Below are 20,331 nucleotides of genomic sequence, written 5' to 3' on the forward strand. Positions count from 1 at the left end.
TACCTCTACACACAATCACGGTACTCTCGCATCTTACTTCTCTTTCTTTCTTTTTCACTCTTGTTTAAATTACGTATATCTGTTTAATTTTTACGCGACTATATAAGAGTAAAGATAAAATATATAATTTGCATTTTACACATTCCAGTTAACGCTAGGAATTCACTTTTCCGCCTTATCTCTTTTTTTTGCCGCATTTATACATATATATTTACTCTATATAAGTAGTAGTGTGTGTTCGCTATCCGATGGATACAAAATTTTCACTTTAAGCTAAACTGGCGTTCACGGCGATCGCTCGCGGCATCTAACAAACTTCATAACGTCCACTGATTTTCTTGTTTTTTAGAAAAATCTTTGTGTTTGTTCCTTTCGTCCAAAATTGCATTTTTATCTAAACGACGGCTGATTTTAATCGATATAGAACTCTGAGTGACACGTGTGTTAAACGGTGACGCGTAATTATTGCACAATTCTGTTTTTCCGCGTGTCACGAATGATCGTTGGTAAGAGAAATACCGGTGATAAATTTACCAATAAAGACCAAACAAATTTTTCTTGTTCCTACACACCCAGCAAGACCTTGAATAAGCAAGAACGGTAATAAGAAAATTTCTGATCGATTGATTTGACCTACTGCTATGAACATATGCTACCATGAATTGAGACACAACAATATGAACGTGTTTTTGCCAATCAACTAAACATTCAACGAGGATTAATGTAGCTAACCTATGTAGTGCCCGGCGAGAAGTCTCTGCGAAAACGGTTTGTCAAGCAGGCATTTATGCGTGAAATTTCGCCTGCACCGTTGACCACTGTGTCGTAACAGTTGATACTATGATGCAAGAGTAATAAATACCTCCTTTGTCTCGAAAGCCGCACCCTACGCTTCAATGCCGGCCATTACCTGGCCTACATAGATGGTATCACTGATTAATGCAGTCAGAATTAACACATGTCTCACTTATCTACCGCGAAACGCGCAAAAACAATATCCAAATCATATTAATCGATTTGTGTCAAACATTATAATCAACAACACAGAAGGAGACACCTTATTTTTCGACAAGAAAGAAAAAGAATTTGCTGACCAGCGTGACGTGCGAATCGAAAACTGAATCGAATGACAAAGAACAACTAATCGATATCGATGTCGATCGACAGACAGAGCTACTGGTGAGAAAACGGTGAAACAAAAATATTCATGGTTGACAGTTGGATGTACATATGCTATAAATATATGTTTTGAAAATATTTAATGATTAAACAAATAAAATGTGACAGTTTGCGTTAAACTGAATAACAAACATAATACAAAAAGTGTACATAAGCATTTTCTTATAAATAACTTTCGATGTAAACGATACGACAAAGATAATCTTATCCTAACCCGGAAAATTATACGACTACCTGACCTGGACATAATTGAACAATGAAATGACATAAGGGTAAAAAGGATATGTAATAATTCGAGGTAAGTAGATTAGAACAAGAATCAAAGATTTGTTATTTATCGCCGGTGTTCCTCTTTCGTTAAAACTTTCACGAAAAGCCATATACCGACAACGACGCGGAGGCTCTCGACGGGCTATCGAGCTTAATTGACGCCAATTTGCCCGAGCAATTTAGAATCACGACCTCTGACCGTAAACATACGGGTTTCGACGCTTCCCCCCGAAAAAGGAACAACTGTCCGCAAAAGACAGCGAGCGATCGTCGACGATCTTCCGTTTTTCACAGTTCGTTGCTCCTCAAGGACAAAAAGTTATATATAAATAAATCTCTCGAGAAAGAAAGGCCGGCCGGTGCCCAATCGATGCGCGTGCGCGAGCTGGACCATGTATTACGTATATCAGTTTCATATATCTCCAATTTTTTTCCATTTTTTTTTCTTTTTCATGATCGTTTCTCCTTTTTATTTTTCCCCATTAATACGAGGACGGGCCGGAAGAAAGTTCGCGGGACATCGTTTCGCGTCCCACGGGAACATTCTTCGAACCCGTGCGATCTACATGTAAACGAGATTTCACGAAATCCCCAGATTATTTCCTCCTATGTACATTTATATTCTTCTTTACCTTCCCCCTCTCTTTTTTTATCGTTTTCTGTTTTTATCCATTTCATTTAAATACCGCCTTTTCATCGTCGTCATCATTTATACATTATTACGTATTCGTTAATTATCGTTTATTACGTATATCATTAAATTGCGTGTATACAAGGTATAAACTAAATTATGTCGATCTAGGTTTTACAACACAGCACAAGAATTCGCCGCGGCAGAGTTCTCCGACGTGTCCTCGGCCCGATAGATAGACACGATGATGTCATCGGCCAGGTCACGATCCGGCGTCATCGATCCGTCATCGATCGCAAGCATTTTTATCGACCGGCCCGGACAGATGGTGCGTTTGGCCACTGCTTGGCACACTTAACGCAGTTTCTATGGGCGCGAAAATTTGAATAGACTCGTCTTACATTTCAACAAACATGCAAGGAAAGAAAACTAGGGTCACAGTGGACATGCGTTCAAACATGTGACTAGTGACCGTGCATTAATAACAAAACTGAAAGGATAAAGTTTATTAAATTTCATTTGAAGATCTTTTTACTTGCTTGCGAATAAATGAAAAAGCCATTTTGATTTTGTATCTTTGTTTCAGATGAATAATTTCTTTAGAAAATTTTAATTAAACATATAATAAACTTGAACAGTACGATCTTTTGAAGAAACTACGAAGATGCTGTTGAATTTTTATTTCTGCTCTTTTTGAATATCTTTTTTACTTGAAAGGGATGCTATTGACAGAGATGACAAAGATGCTTTGAAATAAGAGCGCGGATCAGGATAACGTTTTCCATCGACAACTCTGCTTTCTAGAATCGCTGTTAAGGTGCCAAGCGGTTTCATGCCGAAAGCATCCTGTTCCAAAAATATGTTATGAATTACATCACTTGGTAACTTGGCCTCGTATCTCGCGGAGCAGTAGTAAATTTTCAATGGTCACTCGCCCCTCAAGATCCCTTGAATTTTGGTTCTATTAAGGATCTATCCGATTACATTTTTTCACCGTTGTTTCAAATATTTACAAGGCGAACGCAAATACCGTTGCGTAAATACGCAAAACGTTTTTTTTTTTTTTTTTTTAAATACTTGGACGCGTCATCTACGTTGATGAAAGGTGTTTGCAACAAAATGCGCGATTCTCTTAAGTATATTGTAATATATTCGAATAGCAAACATTATAAATCTCTGCTTTAAATCGAAATGCAGTTTGTATCTTGAATATAAGAAAAGTAGTAAAAAGTATATTTATGACAAGAAAGATAATTTGTGTGTTGACACAATCGGTCCGGACTGTTGGGAAACACCTTTTTACTCAAGTAGCCGCGGTATTTTTTGCTTGCAAAAAAGAAATGTATAATTATAATACACAGCGATATATTACCCGTAATGTTTTAGCTACGCACCCGACGAGAATAAACAAAGATGGTTCATTTTGACATGTTCTTCAAGCAGTATACGATCGAAAGAATAATTGTAAAAAACAGTTGGAAGAAAATGATGGAATATTTAAAGAGGAAAAAGTTGTGATAATGATGAGACAAAAACATACATACACGAAAGTGCAAGTAAGCATAGAATTTTTTAACTGACCTTACGACGACACTGATGAAGAAATGTCAAGTCGATTCGATTCTGCTCCGGCGGAGGCCTCCGCACTCCTAACAGCACTGTTTTCATTCATTCGATCAGCACACTTTCCAGAGAAAAGGATCCTCCGGTTTCGTTCGACGTATTCGTGATTGGCCAACACTACTGGCAAATCGACAGATCCGATGGATCACCGTAATATCACTGCAATTTAACGGATTGCGTTACAAGCACACACTGATATTTCACTGGCTTCACGACAACGTAGTCGAATATCGCTTTGACTTCTTTTCCTCCGCTTCATCCTCTCCGTTTAATTCATTCGCAACCTCGTTCTTTAACCAGAGATAATGTTAAGTGTGCAGCCGTTCTACCGGAACTTCCTCTGCATTGCGTTCTCTCTTCATCACCGCATTTCCATATCGAATCCTCCCGGCACTGGAGAAACACACATTCGAAGATCACACTTGGCACGTTCGCGATTACTAAATAACCCTCGCTGAGCCACCGCGGTATTATAGAGAAAAACCTATCTAAACGATCTTCTAAAGAACACTAAACCGTTCATCTACTCGCTAAATAGAGACACGACTGGACGACCGTCCTTTTTCCGCTAGTTTTCTTTCTTTTTACGACCTAACCGCACTACGAACTCTACGCGTGTACGACGTGTAAGAGAATAAATAATAAAACGTTTTCCTAACGGATAATTTTTTTTCCACGCGAATACAATGTTTAATCCATGAAAGATTCACCATCGCTTGATCCGCGCGATCATATCGCTCGTTCGCTCATTCGTTCGATAAAATTTGCATACCTCGCATTTTCGCTCTCTTTAATTCTTTTATATATATTTATATATTTATATGTATATATACATACACATATATATACATATACACACACATATATATATATCATTTTACAGGCGCTCATACATACTCTACTATACAATTACAAGGACCGATTCGTTCAGTTCGCCTAACTTTCATGACACTCGCGTTTTAAAGTACGTATATTTGTTCCTCTCTTTCTCGCTCATTCTCGCTCTTTCTTTCCACATACTCTCGCACATTCTCTCTCTCTCTGTCGTTCTTTCTCTGCCAAATTATCTCTAGCATTATAGGCTTTAGTACAATTACATTCGATTAAATGTAATAGAGGTTAACGCGGTTCTGATTAGCATGTGATCCAGTTTTCCTCCGATCCGATCCAATTCCTCTGCCTCTTCTCCGTTTTCTTCGACATTCCACTACGTGATTATTAGAAGATCGCGCGTCCCTATAAATCTTCATCCGACTCGTTCGTGTGTCCGGTTCCCTTTCCTTTCCTTTTCCTTCCTTTTACCACGTTCCATGCCCTCCTCTGCTCCTTTTTCCACACGAACCTCCTCGCGTCTTATCTCTCATTCCCTTCCCTCTTTCTCTTCCTCTACCATCTCTGTCCCTTTTCCGCGCGCGCAATCTCGCTCCTTATCCTTTCATCCCTTTGTCATCGTTCTGTTCACGTCTTCACTTCTATCCGCACTGTCGGCAACGTCCATTTCTCTTCCACGATCGTCTCTATCCCGTTTATCCCTCTTACGTTGTCCTCTCCTTTTTTGGTACGAGCAACTTGATTAACACGACAAAATAAGCGTCATTGCTGTATGAGTGGGGTGATGGTGGGTTGGCTTGGGGTGGGCTGGGCGTGTGGGTGTTTTAGGGGGTTTGATATTTGGAGATGTATCGGGGCTTGCATGGGGGACGGGGGCGGGGGGCGGCAGGGCTAGCATGGGGCAGATGTGTTTATATGTGTATGTATGTGTAGGGGGAGGAGGTAGTGCTGGAAACAAGGTATTAACGACCCTGAGAGAGATGAGACCTCTTTGGAAGTTCCACTCCTCGGGGATCTCTCAACCCTGCGGCGATGTCTGCGGCGAGATTTCAGTGTCGCCGTCGCCCGAGCCTGGCTCGCCCTTCGTCTTGTTCTCCTTCTTCCATTTCATCCGTCTGTTTTGGAACCAGATTTTGATTTGCCGTTCCGTCAGGCACAGTGCGTGCGCGATCTCGATGCGCCGCCGCCTGGTCAGGTATCGGTTGAAGTGGAACTCCTTCTCCAGCTCGAGGGTTTGGTATCGGGTGTACGTTTGCCGGCCTCGTTTCCTCTCTGAAACATCGAAATCACCGCACAGATTCCTCGTTAGTCTCGCGTTTCTCCTCCTTTTTCCCTGGCTACGAATATATACTCGTCAGAGATCTGGCGTGAATCGAGGCTACGCATCGGTTTCCTTCACGACCACGTCTCTTACGAGCAGCTTGCATGTAGACCAACTCGCGTCCTTGATCCTACAATCGAACACGCGTCACACGTAACCGTGAACCCCCGTCACTTTTTCTTCTTTTTTACTGCTCCTCTTTACGAAAGCTAGATAATACTTTCACGGATGTACGTGCATGCGAATTACCCTTGAAACGTACTGCGATTTCAAAACTCCTCGTATAATACGCGAGCATTATGCGCGCGCCCTAATTTCGACGTCGTTCCAAGAAACTTGGTTTCTCGCTAAAATGTAAGTAGACCACTGTAATACTAATGTGGTTCGTTCGCTGGTACTAGTTCTTTCTTTTAGTCATCCTGCGATTGAGTAACTTGGTATACAGCATAGGATTAATCCTAACCTCTTCAGAACGATTCCAACTCGGTATAAGAATAACTCCTGTGCTATTTGTTCTAGAGTAATCCTAAAGAGAAGCTCAAGAAAGGGAAAAACAATAGAAGAAGTCCCGAATTCCGGTCCATTGGAAATAGCCATGGCATAGGAGAAGAGGATCATGGAAGGCTTCGTTAGCGGCGCGTATACTCGGCAGGGAGAGCTGGAGGCAGCAATCTGAGATATTTAATGAACGCCACGGCCTGCAACCTGCTTCGGCACGCGGGAAAGTTTTTACAGGCTCGGGACGAAACAAAAATGTCTGTCCAAGGAAGAAAAAGCTCTCGGGGCCGCTGGTTCGTAGGCGCAGTTCCGCGTATGATAGATACCTTACAGATATCCGTGACATGATCTGCGCTCGGTGTGGCGGTACACGAATCCCGAACAAGAATATTAATTGTACTTGCCAAGGGAGCAAGGGAAAGGGAGAAGCGCGGACGTACACAGAAAACCAGCTGGACTCTGTATGGAAGCAACGTCTGGGACCGCGTGTCCGTGTTTATGTAGGTATTTGCGTGGTGGCCACGTATATGTGTATGCATACTCTCTCACCAGGCATAATCTCAAAGGGTTAGGTTAGCTGTTGCCACACGAGTGCAAGAGGGCAAAAGGAGAATATTTCAGAGTGGTACGAGGGAGAGAAAAAAGAAGAAGGGGCGAAGGGATGAGCAGCAGCGAGAAGAGAAGGAGCAGAAGGAAGAGGAGAAGGAGGAGGAGGAGGTGGAGTACGAGGAGGAGTAGAAGAAGAAGAAGAAAACTCCTTGGTGAGCATTCGAGGCAAACGCCGCCCGTCGCGCTGTCGGCCGATGAAGACGGATGGCGACTCTCCTCCACAGCGAGAGAGAAAGAGGAGATTCTCTTCTCTTGAAGGGTTCCAAGCGTTGCTCGACCGGACGAAGAGCAGCGCGCCAAGGGAAGGAGAGAAACTCTGGGAACATGCCCTCTCCTCCTTTTCTTTCTCTCTCCCTCGGGCTACGCTCTCAAATTAACAACATACCAATCTCTAGCGTTTTCTTATAACTTTTAACCATTTCGCCTAGCTTCCTCTGATTCCCTGCCTGTTGGCGAACAATTACTCTGCATCACAGCCTACAGTTTTTGCTGGAATCCTTCTCCTCGTATCTTAAATACTCGTCCGCTCTGTCTGAGTAAACTGCGCTTTTAAAAATACATTAGAATTAAACTTTCTAATATTACCTACATTCTTTGATGCCCAATTTACAAACGCCGGGGCAATCAACGACGAGTTTGTACGCCGTGCCGTGTTCAAAACCGCAAAATTGGAGTCCTAGCCAGCCAATCAAAGGATGCCCGGGATAAACATAGATCTCGGGTTTCATCAAAGAGGCTGATGAGTCGCGCGCGAACGCGCCTCCACTTGGAAGCCCGGCTTATTAATGTTCATTCGTCAGCCGGTTAATGAAGGTGCCTCTTGAAGACGGTGTACGCCGTCTAACCCAGAAGATCATCAAAGCGTTCACGGAATAATGAAATGGTGTCGAGTCACGCTCGAGCTGGTCCGTGCCGATTAGTTCGTGCCTCTTTATCGATAACACTCTTCATTGCCTAATTGCAAGAGAATCCTCGATTGAACGCCATAGAAGGCAATAAATACCATGTAGATCGACGAATCAGATTTCTATAATGATCGCGCTTTGAAATAAATCGTTGATTAATGCCAAATAGTGAAAGAAGAGGTTTAAGAATAATTTGCCATTAACGTCGATTACACTCGAAATTGAAGAATATTCATAGTAAAGCAGACAGCGATGAATAGTGAGAAACTGTTGAAATAAAGATTCTACGTTTGTTTGGTACTAATATGCCTCGTTATAAAATATCATGCAAATGCTACAATGAGAAACGAACGATAACGTTAAAACTGGCGAGAGTAACTATTATCCTAATAACAAGATAGCGCAAGGATATTGCCAATATCCTCTCGACTTACGTATGCAGGCTGTCTGTTTCGGAGTCAATCGATTCCAGCGGCGAAGACTCGAATCTTGATTAGCCGCTGTCCGCCCGCTGAATTAGACATCGGACTTTTTCTCGCCATGCGTCGAACATGCGAGCTTAATTAAACAGACGTTCGATGGCCAACGTGAACAGAAACTTTAATCGGCTTGCAGCAAATTGCACAACTTATGGAAAATAAGCTATTCGAATTTTCAACCTGTAAGGACAAGGAAAATACATTGGAGTGAAACACAAGGAGGAAGTTCACGTGCTAAGGATTGTGCAGTAACAATGCACGTTCATCGCGACCACGTGACAGATTACAAGAAACGATTAAGAACTTAAACGGTAGTTTCAACTGTGGCGGACTAAGGCCCGTGATAGTTGTTTTATAGTTGACTGTACATGTCGTTGCTGGGGGTCTATTGTATTTACTTTCTATAATTATTATATCGTGGAAGAAAAATATTGAATTACAGGGGCACCGGGATTCGAACCTGCGCCCCGCACGTTCGTAACCTAAGACGCTAACCACTGCGCTATCGTCATCCAATTCTAGTTAATGTCTAGTGACGGTATTTGCTGTCGAGTGTCGCCAAATAGAAAACAGATGCACGATACAAGCTACGACCGTCCAAAGTTGAATTATTCTGTGAATGTTCGATGAATATTTCCTTTCCTTTTTCCTCCTCTTCAAACGAAGATATCAAACGTAGGGTGCAATACCGAATGCTTGGATTCTATTGGCGCAAGCCAGTCCTTGGAAAACGGTGTGAAAGCGTTATCAAGGCGCAACATCTCCGGCAAATTAATCACCGGTATACATTCTTGCCGGCTGAAAAGAAATTAATAGCGTTTTCATTGTACGAACGCGCCGTGGGAAACACGATGTAGATAGCGAGGGTGTGAGATTTTCTTTCCTAATGGAATATCGCGAGAACTAAGAACAGCTGAAACAACGATGTATGACAAGGTCTCTGTAGGTCTGGGCAACCCCGATTCGGATATAACGATGGCGCGAAGAGGAATTTTTTCTCGATCGAAGGATGGATGTTGCGAACGAAGCAGAGTGTAGGGCGTGTTAAAGAGGTCGATAACAAGAAAAGCTAGCCACAACCGTCGGTTTATGTTGAACCGGCGTTCTGATGGCGGCGTAGCCGTTGCTCTCTCGCGGACGGAGGTGACTTTAAACGCGGGGCAATAAATTAACGGCGTTGGGTTACGCAAGGATCAAATGTCCCCTGGAGTATGCCCGAGAGATTTATGGGTCTGCCTTCACTGGCGCAGCATGAAGGAACGGAACGGAACAGAACAGAACGTACACAACCGTACGGCTTATTATAGGCTAGTTGCTCCGCTTCTCTGTTTCTCTCTCTTTCCCCTTGCATCTGTTTCTCTGTTGCTTCTCTGCGGACCGACTAGTCTTTCAGACCCGCCGCAGGATACATGCAGGACTTTTCAGATGAACAGCTAGCCGGATGTTGTAACCCGCTAATAAGGCGCGGCCACCACTCGCTGCCCAATTAAGCTAAGCTTTACGTGGCCACCTTAAGGCCAGGCCTTGAAATGCTCTTCGATTAGATACCCTAGATATCCCATTAATTTTATCGCTCGCCCTCTCTCCTGCCTTCCTACACCACACTCTCGCTACACGAGCCTCTCGGATTATATGACCGGTCGACGTCGCTGACAGAGGTTCAGATTAATTGCGTGGAATCCGGTGAACCACCTTGGAAAACCTTCCAGAACGGGTATTTCGAAGATTCAGTTGCCTTCGTCCGATTCATTCAACCCTGTTGCCGTTAGTATGTTGTAATAGGTGCGAATATATCGGGCAGGAAAAATATTGCCTAAACACGTTGCTGGGTTTCAAGGAAAATACAGAAACTCCTGAACGTTTACGTCCAAATAGTCCGCGTCTCTTTAATCCTGAACACGTGATCGAACTTGCAGCCGGTTCCCCAACTCGCGTCTGTCTGACTCTCCATATATTTTAAGCCCGGCAATCCGTCTTGCTTTTTGTATTTCCGTCCTAGGCTGCTTTATGTCACGTTGTTTTCGTTGAACTTTCTTCGCCCGAAGGGGGGATGCGTCGTTTTTTCCCCGGCAAAAGGACCGGCAGGCAGCATGGCCTGAGCATAGGGGTCGCGCCACGCAGTCAAGACAAACTTCGTTCAGGAATTTCGCCGGTTGTTTATGCATCGGCGCGGGTACACGCAGGGTCGCGAACTTCCTGCATCTAAAAACAAAGCCATGGACGTTCCACGCGTCTTTGGTAATCGCCGATAAAGACAAAGATATTTCAAGAACAGAGACAACTCGCTCTATCGACCAGATTGACGGTCGAGTTTAGTTTGCTGCATAGAACGCGACCGAGCAAGCTGGACACGATTATTCTCGTCTGAGGAAACTGCAAGCATCCTAAGCTTGGAACAGCCACCTGCGCCAAGATGACTCGTAAAGGACGAGAGAAAAAGGAATTCGACAGAAGTCGCCGCCGGAGTAAGAAGAACGTCAAGTCGACTGACACTCATAGAGGGGTCTTAGAAGCCCTCGAGCAGAGTATCTGATAGGAGGCCTTCCCTCTTCTCCTTCACCTTCTTTTTTTTCTTTCCTTTCGACCGCAGATGAACAGACAGAACCGGACAAGGAGACGGAGTCTGAAAGCCCGGAGAGCGCCAGAAGGTCGAGATAATGAGCAGCGAGAATGGGCCCGATGCGACGTATGCATCCGAACGAGAGAATATTATTGCGTTTGCTCGTTGTCCTACTTTGACTACGATCGCCCCTCCGCCCCCTTTGTTTACACCTACTCATGGATCGAGTTACCTTCGCGACGAACAAGGGACGATGATAAGGTCAGAGGTAACTGGGAATCTTGAAATTCACGAGATAATTTATAATGTAAGTTAGGATCAGCAGTGTTTTAACGCGTTATCTTGCGAATAAGCAATGACAAATGAAGCAAATATATTAAAACTGCGAGCGTTTTAACGTGTTATCTTGTGAATAAGGAATAACGAATGAAGCAAATATATTTAAAAACTCGAATTCTTAACCGATATTAAATTTGCAGAATCCTTGCCAGCGATCCTAAAAGAAATTGTAGTTCGTACGCGTAATAAGATTGATTTGGACCCAATTTTCCCGGTTTAATACGCGAAGGAGCCCATATCCCAACGGCGTATCGTCCATAGTTGTCTCGGGAGTTTATGGCGGCGGCCCAAAAAGCAAACGGACATAGGATTTCTGTGGACTCATCCATCATCGTCAACGTTTCTACGCCCTCCTCCGGTCGGTCACTTCCTCCCTCTCTGTTTCACCGTATACCGCGTTCGTTCGCCTTCTCCTTTTCTGCCTTTCGACCTCACGTCATTTCCTCGACGCTCCTCCTTCCTTGCCCCTTTGGGTTCCATCTCTTTTTGAATATCTCACGAAGCCGCCATCGTTTCGGACACCAATCTCTGGCGTCTGACACTACGCGAACTAGAACGAAACGCGTTTCGAGATGTGAATGTTGATCGCCACGACCCCCGCCAGCACAGACGCAGATTAAAACTGTACGCCTGCCACATGCTATCTAGGGACTTTTTTTTTACCCTTCCCACATATCGGGGGAAAAAGGGTTACAGGTGCTGAGCGGTCGCGTTTAACCCTCGCGCGTTCTTTCAGATATCTTTGAACAAGAAACGATCAAAGTTCGAAAGGGTCGTACTGTTTTTTAATTAAAATTTCATTTTTAGGTTAAGTTGGACGAACAAGCGAAAGAACCTCTATTGCTACGCTTTCCCATTTAGATGACACGTTGCAGATTTACATCTTTGAACAAGAAACGATCAAAGTTCGACCGGGTCGTACTGTTTTTTATTAAAATTTCATTTTTAGGTTAAGTTGGACGAACAAGCGAAAGAACCTCTATTGCTACGCTTTCCCATTTAGATGACACGTTGCAGATTTACATAAAGGATATAACTTAGAAAAAACGAAGCTGGCACCCCGCTGGGGGTAGCCACCCACATGCTGTATTTATTTTTATCTTATTTTAAGATATAACGCTTTACCAAATGTCCATAAGGACAAATTGTAAAAAACCAAAATAAAAAAAAAAACGTTGCAGATTTTCCTAACCTTACTTTCGACAGTAGATTATTACTATCGTAAACGTCTGATGTTGTATTTTATAGAACAAAATGTAACGTGTAATTGTGTGATAGTAAACTGGGCGTGCAAAAATAAGGCTAGTTATACAGTTTGATGGGATAATAATACCTGAATATATCTTACAACGCGATAAACGTGAAATATTTGCGTCACAAGTAGCCCGCAGTTAAGGCTGCTATATACTCGATTTAAAAAATCACCGTGTTGCCATGTATCGAAATCTACTATGTATAGCAAGATAACCTCAAAAAAGGTAGCGACGTTAAAAGGTTAGGAAACTGTAAAAAGACAAATAACAAAGATCGCGCTAATATGTGGTATATTTTCTCGAGATAAACGCGGCCACGTGCCTCAATGAACAAACGGTGTGCAGTCTATAAATCTGCGCCCTCAATTAGCCAGATCGTATGAAAAAAGAAAAAAGGTGGGAGGAAAAAGAAGAAATAAAGGGAGGCAGGGAGCCGAGTAAGGGCCATTTTAATTCCTCATTACGCGCACGGGTTATTGGCCATTTACGTAGATATTTCGCGCGATTAATTCGACGGTAGTGCGGTTTCTTCGCCGTGGTACTTTGTTCGTCCGCTAAGCATTCGTGTCAGTGCTCGGATTACATAAGAAATGTGGCGCTCGTACCACGTACACGTGTACGCAATAACGGAAGCCTCACACCTATGTATAACTGCACCGCTGCATGCTTATTTGTGAGGGGGAGAAAAGGGACGAAGCGGAGGAGGGGAGACCGAGCAGAACCGGAGGAACTCGATACCATAAATCTTTTCACGCAAAAGGATCGCAATTATCTTACGTATTAAAAGCGTCAGCGATATCGATAGGTTTTTTTGTTTCTACCAAACCGACCAATTCACATGGATGCACGTTCGACGACGTAATATCGATACGTAATTCGAATCGATCGGCCTTGAATCAGAATTTCGTTCTGAGTTTGATTTCGAAAGAAAAAGGATGACGAAAAAGGATAAAAAATTTCCTTGTCTTATAATGTAAGATCCGGTGGAATCGTCGAAACGTCACGGTGCCTGGAACTTCTGAATTATAACTTCATTGTATGTTATTTTTATGGTATCGCGATGGTGTTTCATGGGCCCTGGCTACGAGAAATATTATATTTTTTCGTATGATAATGCGTTTCGCAGAATAAACTGAGATAACGCGTATGCTGTTGCAGTTGTTACACCGCAATTACCGATGGTCGAATCCGTATAAGCCTGTGCAAGCTAATTTTCACCTTTCCTTTTTCCATCGAGCTAATTAACTTGATCACGAACCCCGAATACTATCATTCTCCGCAATTGGTTCTAATTTTATCTGCTTGGCGAATTAATTTGAAAAAGAAAATGCTAATCAATGAAAGTTTATGCATGTGAGTGCATGCATGCATGCGAATGCAGGATACGAATGACAATGAACAATTTTACCGAAGTTCAGTGTCGGCGCATCCGCAAACTTGGGATGAGGAAACTTACAACGTCGACAGAATTATATACCTCCAACGAAAACATGGTTCACGTCCGCAACTATTAATCGCTAACGAAACCGTGGATATTATTTACACCAGAGTCATAACGTTTCAAGTAAAACAATATTTACTAGCAGAGACGTTAAATTCCCTTGAGATATCACTGATTGTGAAAACGAATGATTTGCCTGAATGAATTTCACTTTCAAATATTTTTCTTTTCCAATTTAACTACCTTGGCTACTTTCGTCAACCTTTTCTCGAGACAAACAGGAATTATCGTGGATTGTAACACGTATTGACATTTGGAAGAATAATAAAAAAACTAATTATGTAATGGTTAGGACTGGTAATACGACAGAAGCTGTCACGTGACTCGACAGGTGGCTAGGGATATTTCATGAAAATAGTCGTCGTAAGAAATCAAAGGCGGAGCAAAGGGGCATTGTATATAGAAGAAGCTTTCACGATGAAAGTCGTGCACGTTCACGAAGCGTTTCATGATGTTCGGCAGTAAACGACACCGATGCGCACTCGCATGCCGGGGTTTCGCGAGCCAGCCAACTATGCCGGAATTTCCTAACCTATGTAACGCAAATGTCCCGCGTAAGGTGCCAGGGAATCTCGGCGGTTTCACCGGGCAAATGCCCGGGAGAGCACCTGCATCTATAAAATTGAGCCATGCATTATTCATGGAGTCCTGCTTATAGCACGCTTAGCTCAGCTGGTGTTTTGCAACGTGGAAAGAAACAGGCAGCCACGGCCACGAATGGATAGCTAGATAAATTGATATGAGGTTTATCATGATTGGTGGACCTGTAAGGGTAATACGATCGAGTGGCGAACCTCATGAGCAGTGTTAACCAGAGAAGAACGAATACTCGTGGATAATCATAGATCGAATTAGTATCGAAACCAGATATGAAGGATGTTTGTTAGAATACATCGACTCTGATGTGAGAGCCGATTGATCTTGTTTCGAACGGCTAATAAATACACGATGCATGGAATCGTGTGGAATTACACATATACAATACGGAACTATGTTTATAATGGTTAAACCGTGAGAATTATTGATACAAAGCTACACATTTTGTTGGTTTTAAATGATCATAGAAGATTCCGTCTGTAAGATTTGTTCGAGGATAGATGGTGTAAATGTATATCGTGCTTTCCGTATGAATCATTTTTGTTTACTTATGAAAAGATATGGCGAAGATAGCGTGAAATCAATACGGTTACCAAATAAACCACGACGAACGAATACATATATTGTTGGACAACCCATCGGAAAGACTTAAGCGTGCCGACATCTGTGAGCAGATTCAGGCACTCGATCCTCTTTCTTCTTTTGACTGGCAACGAAGAGTATGGACCAGTCTCGTCATTCGTGAACCACACCGTTTATCGGCGAATCAAGCAGCGTGGTATCAGCTTTCGAATCGAACCGAGAGATGGTTTCGTAAGGATATTACATTCTCTACGTCCTATGTAAGAAATAAATAGTACGAAACGTATAAAAATTCGAATTACACTTACGTGACAAATATCCAGTAAAAAACAGGTGACAGCTTGTGAACGATTTTATAGGAACAGCAACAAATTCGTATCTTGAAAGTTGATATATGTAAGTAAGTACTTGCGATAATTCGAGTCGAAGAAGCGAAGATTTAACTCGAGCAGAGTTCATCGAGCAACTGAATGCTAAGGTAAGAAGGAAAAGGGGTCGAGGAAGCCTGACTTTGCAAGGTTAGGGCATTTTCTCGGATTTGAAGAATCAGGGGAAGGGTGAAGAAAATAAGAGCGCCGGAACCTGTGCTCTTACCCAACCCGGGACAGATACCTCCGGGTTAAAGAAAACGGCTATTATCACTTGGTTATTGCTGCCATAAATTCTCAACTCATTATTCCGAAATTACCCGTGCGATTCTTTGCAGTCACGGTTGACTCCAGCAGATTTCCTAAAGCTTTTCTTACGCTACAACCCTATATTTGAAAAAGCAGGTGGTATTTCTTGTTCCCTTGAATATATTACGCTCAGCTTCATAAAGATCACGAAGAGACTGGAATTTCGTCTTCACAGAAAGTACTTAGGAAAAAGAAATACTAGTTCGATATACCAGATTCCTGTCTAACTAGACAGACGAAGGAAGGTGAGTGAAAACAAGCGAACTAGTTCAGCATACCATTGAGTGGAAGCAAGCAGCCGCGAGTTATCATGGGAATAAAAGTGGATGAGCGGAGACTCTGCCAAGCCGTGGAGCCAACACGGGCACAGTCAGCAAGAGAGAACTTTTATGGGGAGGTATACGCTTACGTGTGGTGAAACCAGCGAGAGCTAAAAGGTCAGGGCAATAAATAACTCGGGATGTCGGTATACCTAGAAACTGGAGACATTATGCCAATCTTGGCTTGCGAACCGTACGAATGTGGTCTAGTTTTACCTACTGTTGCATAAATCTGAAAGCGGCCGACTACCTGCCGTCCTCTCTAGAAATCTTGCTTTCTATCCGAACCTTTTGGTCACGCGGGAAAATCCTTGAGCCTATTTTCGACAACCGCCTCACGTATTATCTCCTCTCTGACTTTACGAATGTAACATTTCTGTTCTTTCTTTCTTTTTCTTACTCCCAGATAGAAAGATTCTTTCCTACGAGGTAACGTTCGCTGTACGATTTTTAAAATACAGCTAACCAGCAGGGTAATTCGGATGCAAATGGAAGATTCAACATGGTTGCTACACGATTTCTACTAATTTACTGGCCTTCCTAATCCGTTCGATCTACAGACCAGGTAACGTTTTCGAATGATTGTACTAGATAATATTTATCGTGAAGTCTTCTTTTACCGAATTCGATTATTATTTTCATTCAGCTAAAACGATTTCGTGTATTTCAAGAGACTTGAAATTCTCCATATAGCGCATCGTATGTTACTGTAATATGAGGTTATATCACACGCATCAGAGACATCTTAGCAAACTTGAAAGCTTCTAACCACGGTCGCCTGGATTTGTATATACTTTTCCCACGATTTTAACGCAAGCAACAGACATTTTGAACATTACATAGAAGCTCCATCTTACCGAATTGACTTCTCATCCACGGGTAGAGCGGACTCGGTAGGTTGGCAGTGGCCGCACCTTGAGGAGTAGCCTGCTGTTGCTGACTAAGCGGCGACGTGACCACCCCTTGGTGTTGCTGAGGTTGCTGTTGTTGTTGCGGATGCATGCCAGGCTGAGATTGTTGCGACGCCGCCTGCGTTTGTTGCTGCTGTTGGTACATCATGTGCTGCTGCTGCGCCTGAAGATGTTGATGTTGCTGCTGCTGCTGTTGATGTTGTGACTGTTGCGGCTGCATGTGAGGATGTTGCGAATGCATTTGGTGGTGCATCTGCGACTCGACCAATGGCGGGCTGTCCGGTCCATCGAGTACGCTACCCTGATGATCGACCGCGGCCGCTTGAAGCTTGCAACTCGCATAGACAATAGGAGTGGACGGATGTCCGTTCGGGGTCGGTGTGTGTCCCATGTGGCCCATACCGGGGCTCGGGGACGTCGACCTGTAACCACCCAACCCGTCCATGCTGCCGTGCTCCTGTTGATGCTGATAATAGGTCGCGTTCCGCATGTCCATCCGATTGTACGGAGGAAACCTCGGATAAGGCATATCTTGCTGGCTACCAGCGGCCCCATAGTGATGGCCAGGCACTCCCTGACGTAGGAGACTAGGATCGCATGGATCCCCGGTTTGCTGAGATGGCTGTTGTACCGACTGCGTTTGCTGGGGCACCTGGACGGCGGCACCGTAGTGCTGCTGATGCTGATGCGGGTGTTCCACCCCGCCATTACGCAGGTCCGGGATGTACGAATTCGCGAAGTACGAACTCATGCTACTGTCCCACCTGGCCCACCTTCTAATGCCACCTCGATCTTTTTTTTTCCCTTACGTGTCCTCACACTTCTTCGTTTCTTAGTCTTTGATCGTTAGGCAGGCTTTTTAACTTATTCTCCACCTACTACTCCTCCTCGCCTCTCTTTCTTCCTTTTCTTTTCTTTTCCTCTTTTCTGTCTTTCCCTGTCTTCGTACTGGCAAACTATATGTTTTAATAGTTGGATTTCTTTCTTTTTTTTTTTCTTTTCTTTGTACTCGAATACCTGCGTACGGACACACTGGCACACGTCCTTACATATACATGAATAAATTTCTGTTATTTATACATATAGTATCACCTGCTCCGGCGCGATTCCTCCCTCCTCGCACTCACTCTCGGACAACACGCGCGCGCGCAACACTCTTTGTATCACACCAACATCACCGTGAATCACTTAGCGTATCATCAAATTATGTATACTCTTTAATACTCTTGTCTCGTTCCTTTGCCCGTTTATCACACTCGACTCATCGATATTGAAAGAAAAACTAGAAACTGGAGCACTACAGAACCGTGAGTTATCAAGCTGCGGGGATAATTTAGGGGGCAGGTTTAAAACTTGTACACGAGGGGGGGGGGGAAGATGGTAATCAGAGTTCTTCTTCGGTGTGGTACCTTCGTTCAAAACGCCAAGCCGCTCCAGACACGTTCCGTTCCTCTGTCCACCCTGCTAACGAAGTTATGCCACACCTGTAACATGAAAAAGATAATTCAATTGATTTTACGTACCAGAATACGTGGAATATTAAAATCAGAGAATTTTAACGAGAAAATAAAAAAAAAAAAAAAAACAGATTTTCGTTTCATTGTCATACTATATTACTTTGAATTTCTTTTTCTCTTTGATAAAAAGATAAAGATTGGAATTTTGTTCGAGTTTCAAAGTTTTATACCGAGTTCGTTCGTTAGAACAGTCGCTGGAGGCGGCAAAAGCTCCGTTTGCTGATCTTTCGACGAACTGAACGAACAGAAGTGAGTTTTACTGTAAATGACAGAAGGCGAGTTACACACGTGCTCGTCACGGTGACGGCCATCGCCCAGACGCCAAACTCGCTTGTCCCTTCTGTGTGGGCGGGCTAAACGATCGTTAAATTTGGAAAATTCCCGTCCATTAAGCAACACGACTACTGAACGCCTCGTCGAGATTCTCCCCATGTCTACTAATTTTTTTGTTGCACTGCTTGCCGACGTGAATTCCGCGCAACTCGTTAGTTAGTACGTAACTAGAATCGTGGCGTTCCCTTTCTTTCTAAGAACAGCAGGCGGAACAAAGTTCCGGAGAATGAGAATTATATTTTCGATAGAGTGAAATTGATTTTATTGAAGAGATCGTTTCTATGCAAAAACAGTAACAGGCAGTCGTTACACATAGCAATAATAATGTTCGTTTAATTAATAATAGATTTAATGATAGATCGAATAGTAGCGACAATACCGGTAATTTCAAAAATTTCGAATCATCGACGATCCGTCGGTCCTTTATCGGCTGGATCTTCAATCTTCCGGACCGATCTTCCGATCAGGCCCGGAAACCTTCCATACCGACCGTGCGTCATTTCACCGGTATCGTCCTGAAGTTAGTTTTTAACTCGGTGCCTCCACCTGAATATCACGTGTCTGTGTACCTACTGCCTCATACCACTTGACGCGACTGAACGTCTGATAATCAACAACGAAACCTACTTCCTTCATGCAATGACTACACTCTACACACAATCAAAGCTATTCGCCTGAAGTATGCAAATAAAGTCTCTAAACGTCTATTCCGAATGCTTTCTATCAATTCAGTCATGGCACTAAGCTATGTTTACAGCGAATGAGTATTCGAATAAACTGACGTTCTGAATTCAAAGCGAACATCAAACCGACTAAATATGTATATAAAACGTAACTATACTAAGCGTTTAAAGTGAATCTCTTCCTGGATTACTTGTTAGATATACATGGAAATTTTCATAAAATCTGGCGATCTATTTATAAACGCGTGCATTGCGGTTTTCGGGTACTTCGTACAACAGAACGACGCCAGTTGGTCCGAATGCACATCTACTATACTAACTATAGCCTTAAACAATTAAACAGACAATTCCTAGAACCAGTTTCTATAAACGAACAAACACCAGCCATTTACAGAACAAATTGGTTGGAATAGTGAGAGGAGCGAACGATCGCCGATTCCGCAAGTAATAAAAAGGGGAAAAAAGGGCTGCGATTTCAGACGAGAGAATAGAATGCACGGTGCGACGGCATTGTGGGCAGCACGGTGGTCGTATTGGTAATGGTAGAGAGCACGCGGGCATGGGAGACGGGGACGGATGTACAAGGGGATCGAAAGGTGAGGGGAAGGATAAGGGCAAGGGGAGGGGTGGCAGGTTGAAGGGCTACGGGTGGAGGTGGGGCCCTTGGGAGTTTGCTGTACACGGGAATGGGTCGGACGCGGGACGATCGCGA

At 43.4% G+C, this 20,331-nt stretch overlaps 1 protein-coding gene across 8 annotated transcripts in view; it reads right to left on the reverse strand.

Annotated features, from left to right (window-relative positions):
- Window positions 1-333: 333 nt before the first annotated feature.
- Window positions 334-20,331, reverse strand: part of LOC132915495 (homeotic protein antennapedia-like) — a 176,298-nt gene continuing 156,300 nt past the window's right edge. For all 8 annotated transcript variants that reach the window (XM_060975354.1, XM_060975351.1, XM_060975358.1 and 5 more), the window contains 2 exons: window positions 17,033-18,570; window positions 334-5,806 (listed from right to left, as the gene is read on the reverse strand). In XM_060975354.1, the coding sequence (XP_060831337.1) occupies window positions 5,553-5,806; window positions 17,033-17,837 (1,059 nt within the window). In that variant the 5' untranslated portion in view covers window positions 17,838-18,570 and the 3' untranslated portion in view covers window positions 334-5,552. The remainder of the gene's footprint in view (window positions 5,807-17,032; window positions 18,571-20,331) is intronic.

This window comes from Bombus pascuorum, chromosome 17 (genome assembly GCF_905332965.1).
Source record: "Bombus pascuorum chromosome 17, iyBomPasc1.1, whole genome shotgun sequence".
Taxonomy (NCBI): domain Eukaryota; kingdom Metazoa; phylum Arthropoda; class Insecta; order Hymenoptera; family Apidae; genus Bombus; species Bombus pascuorum.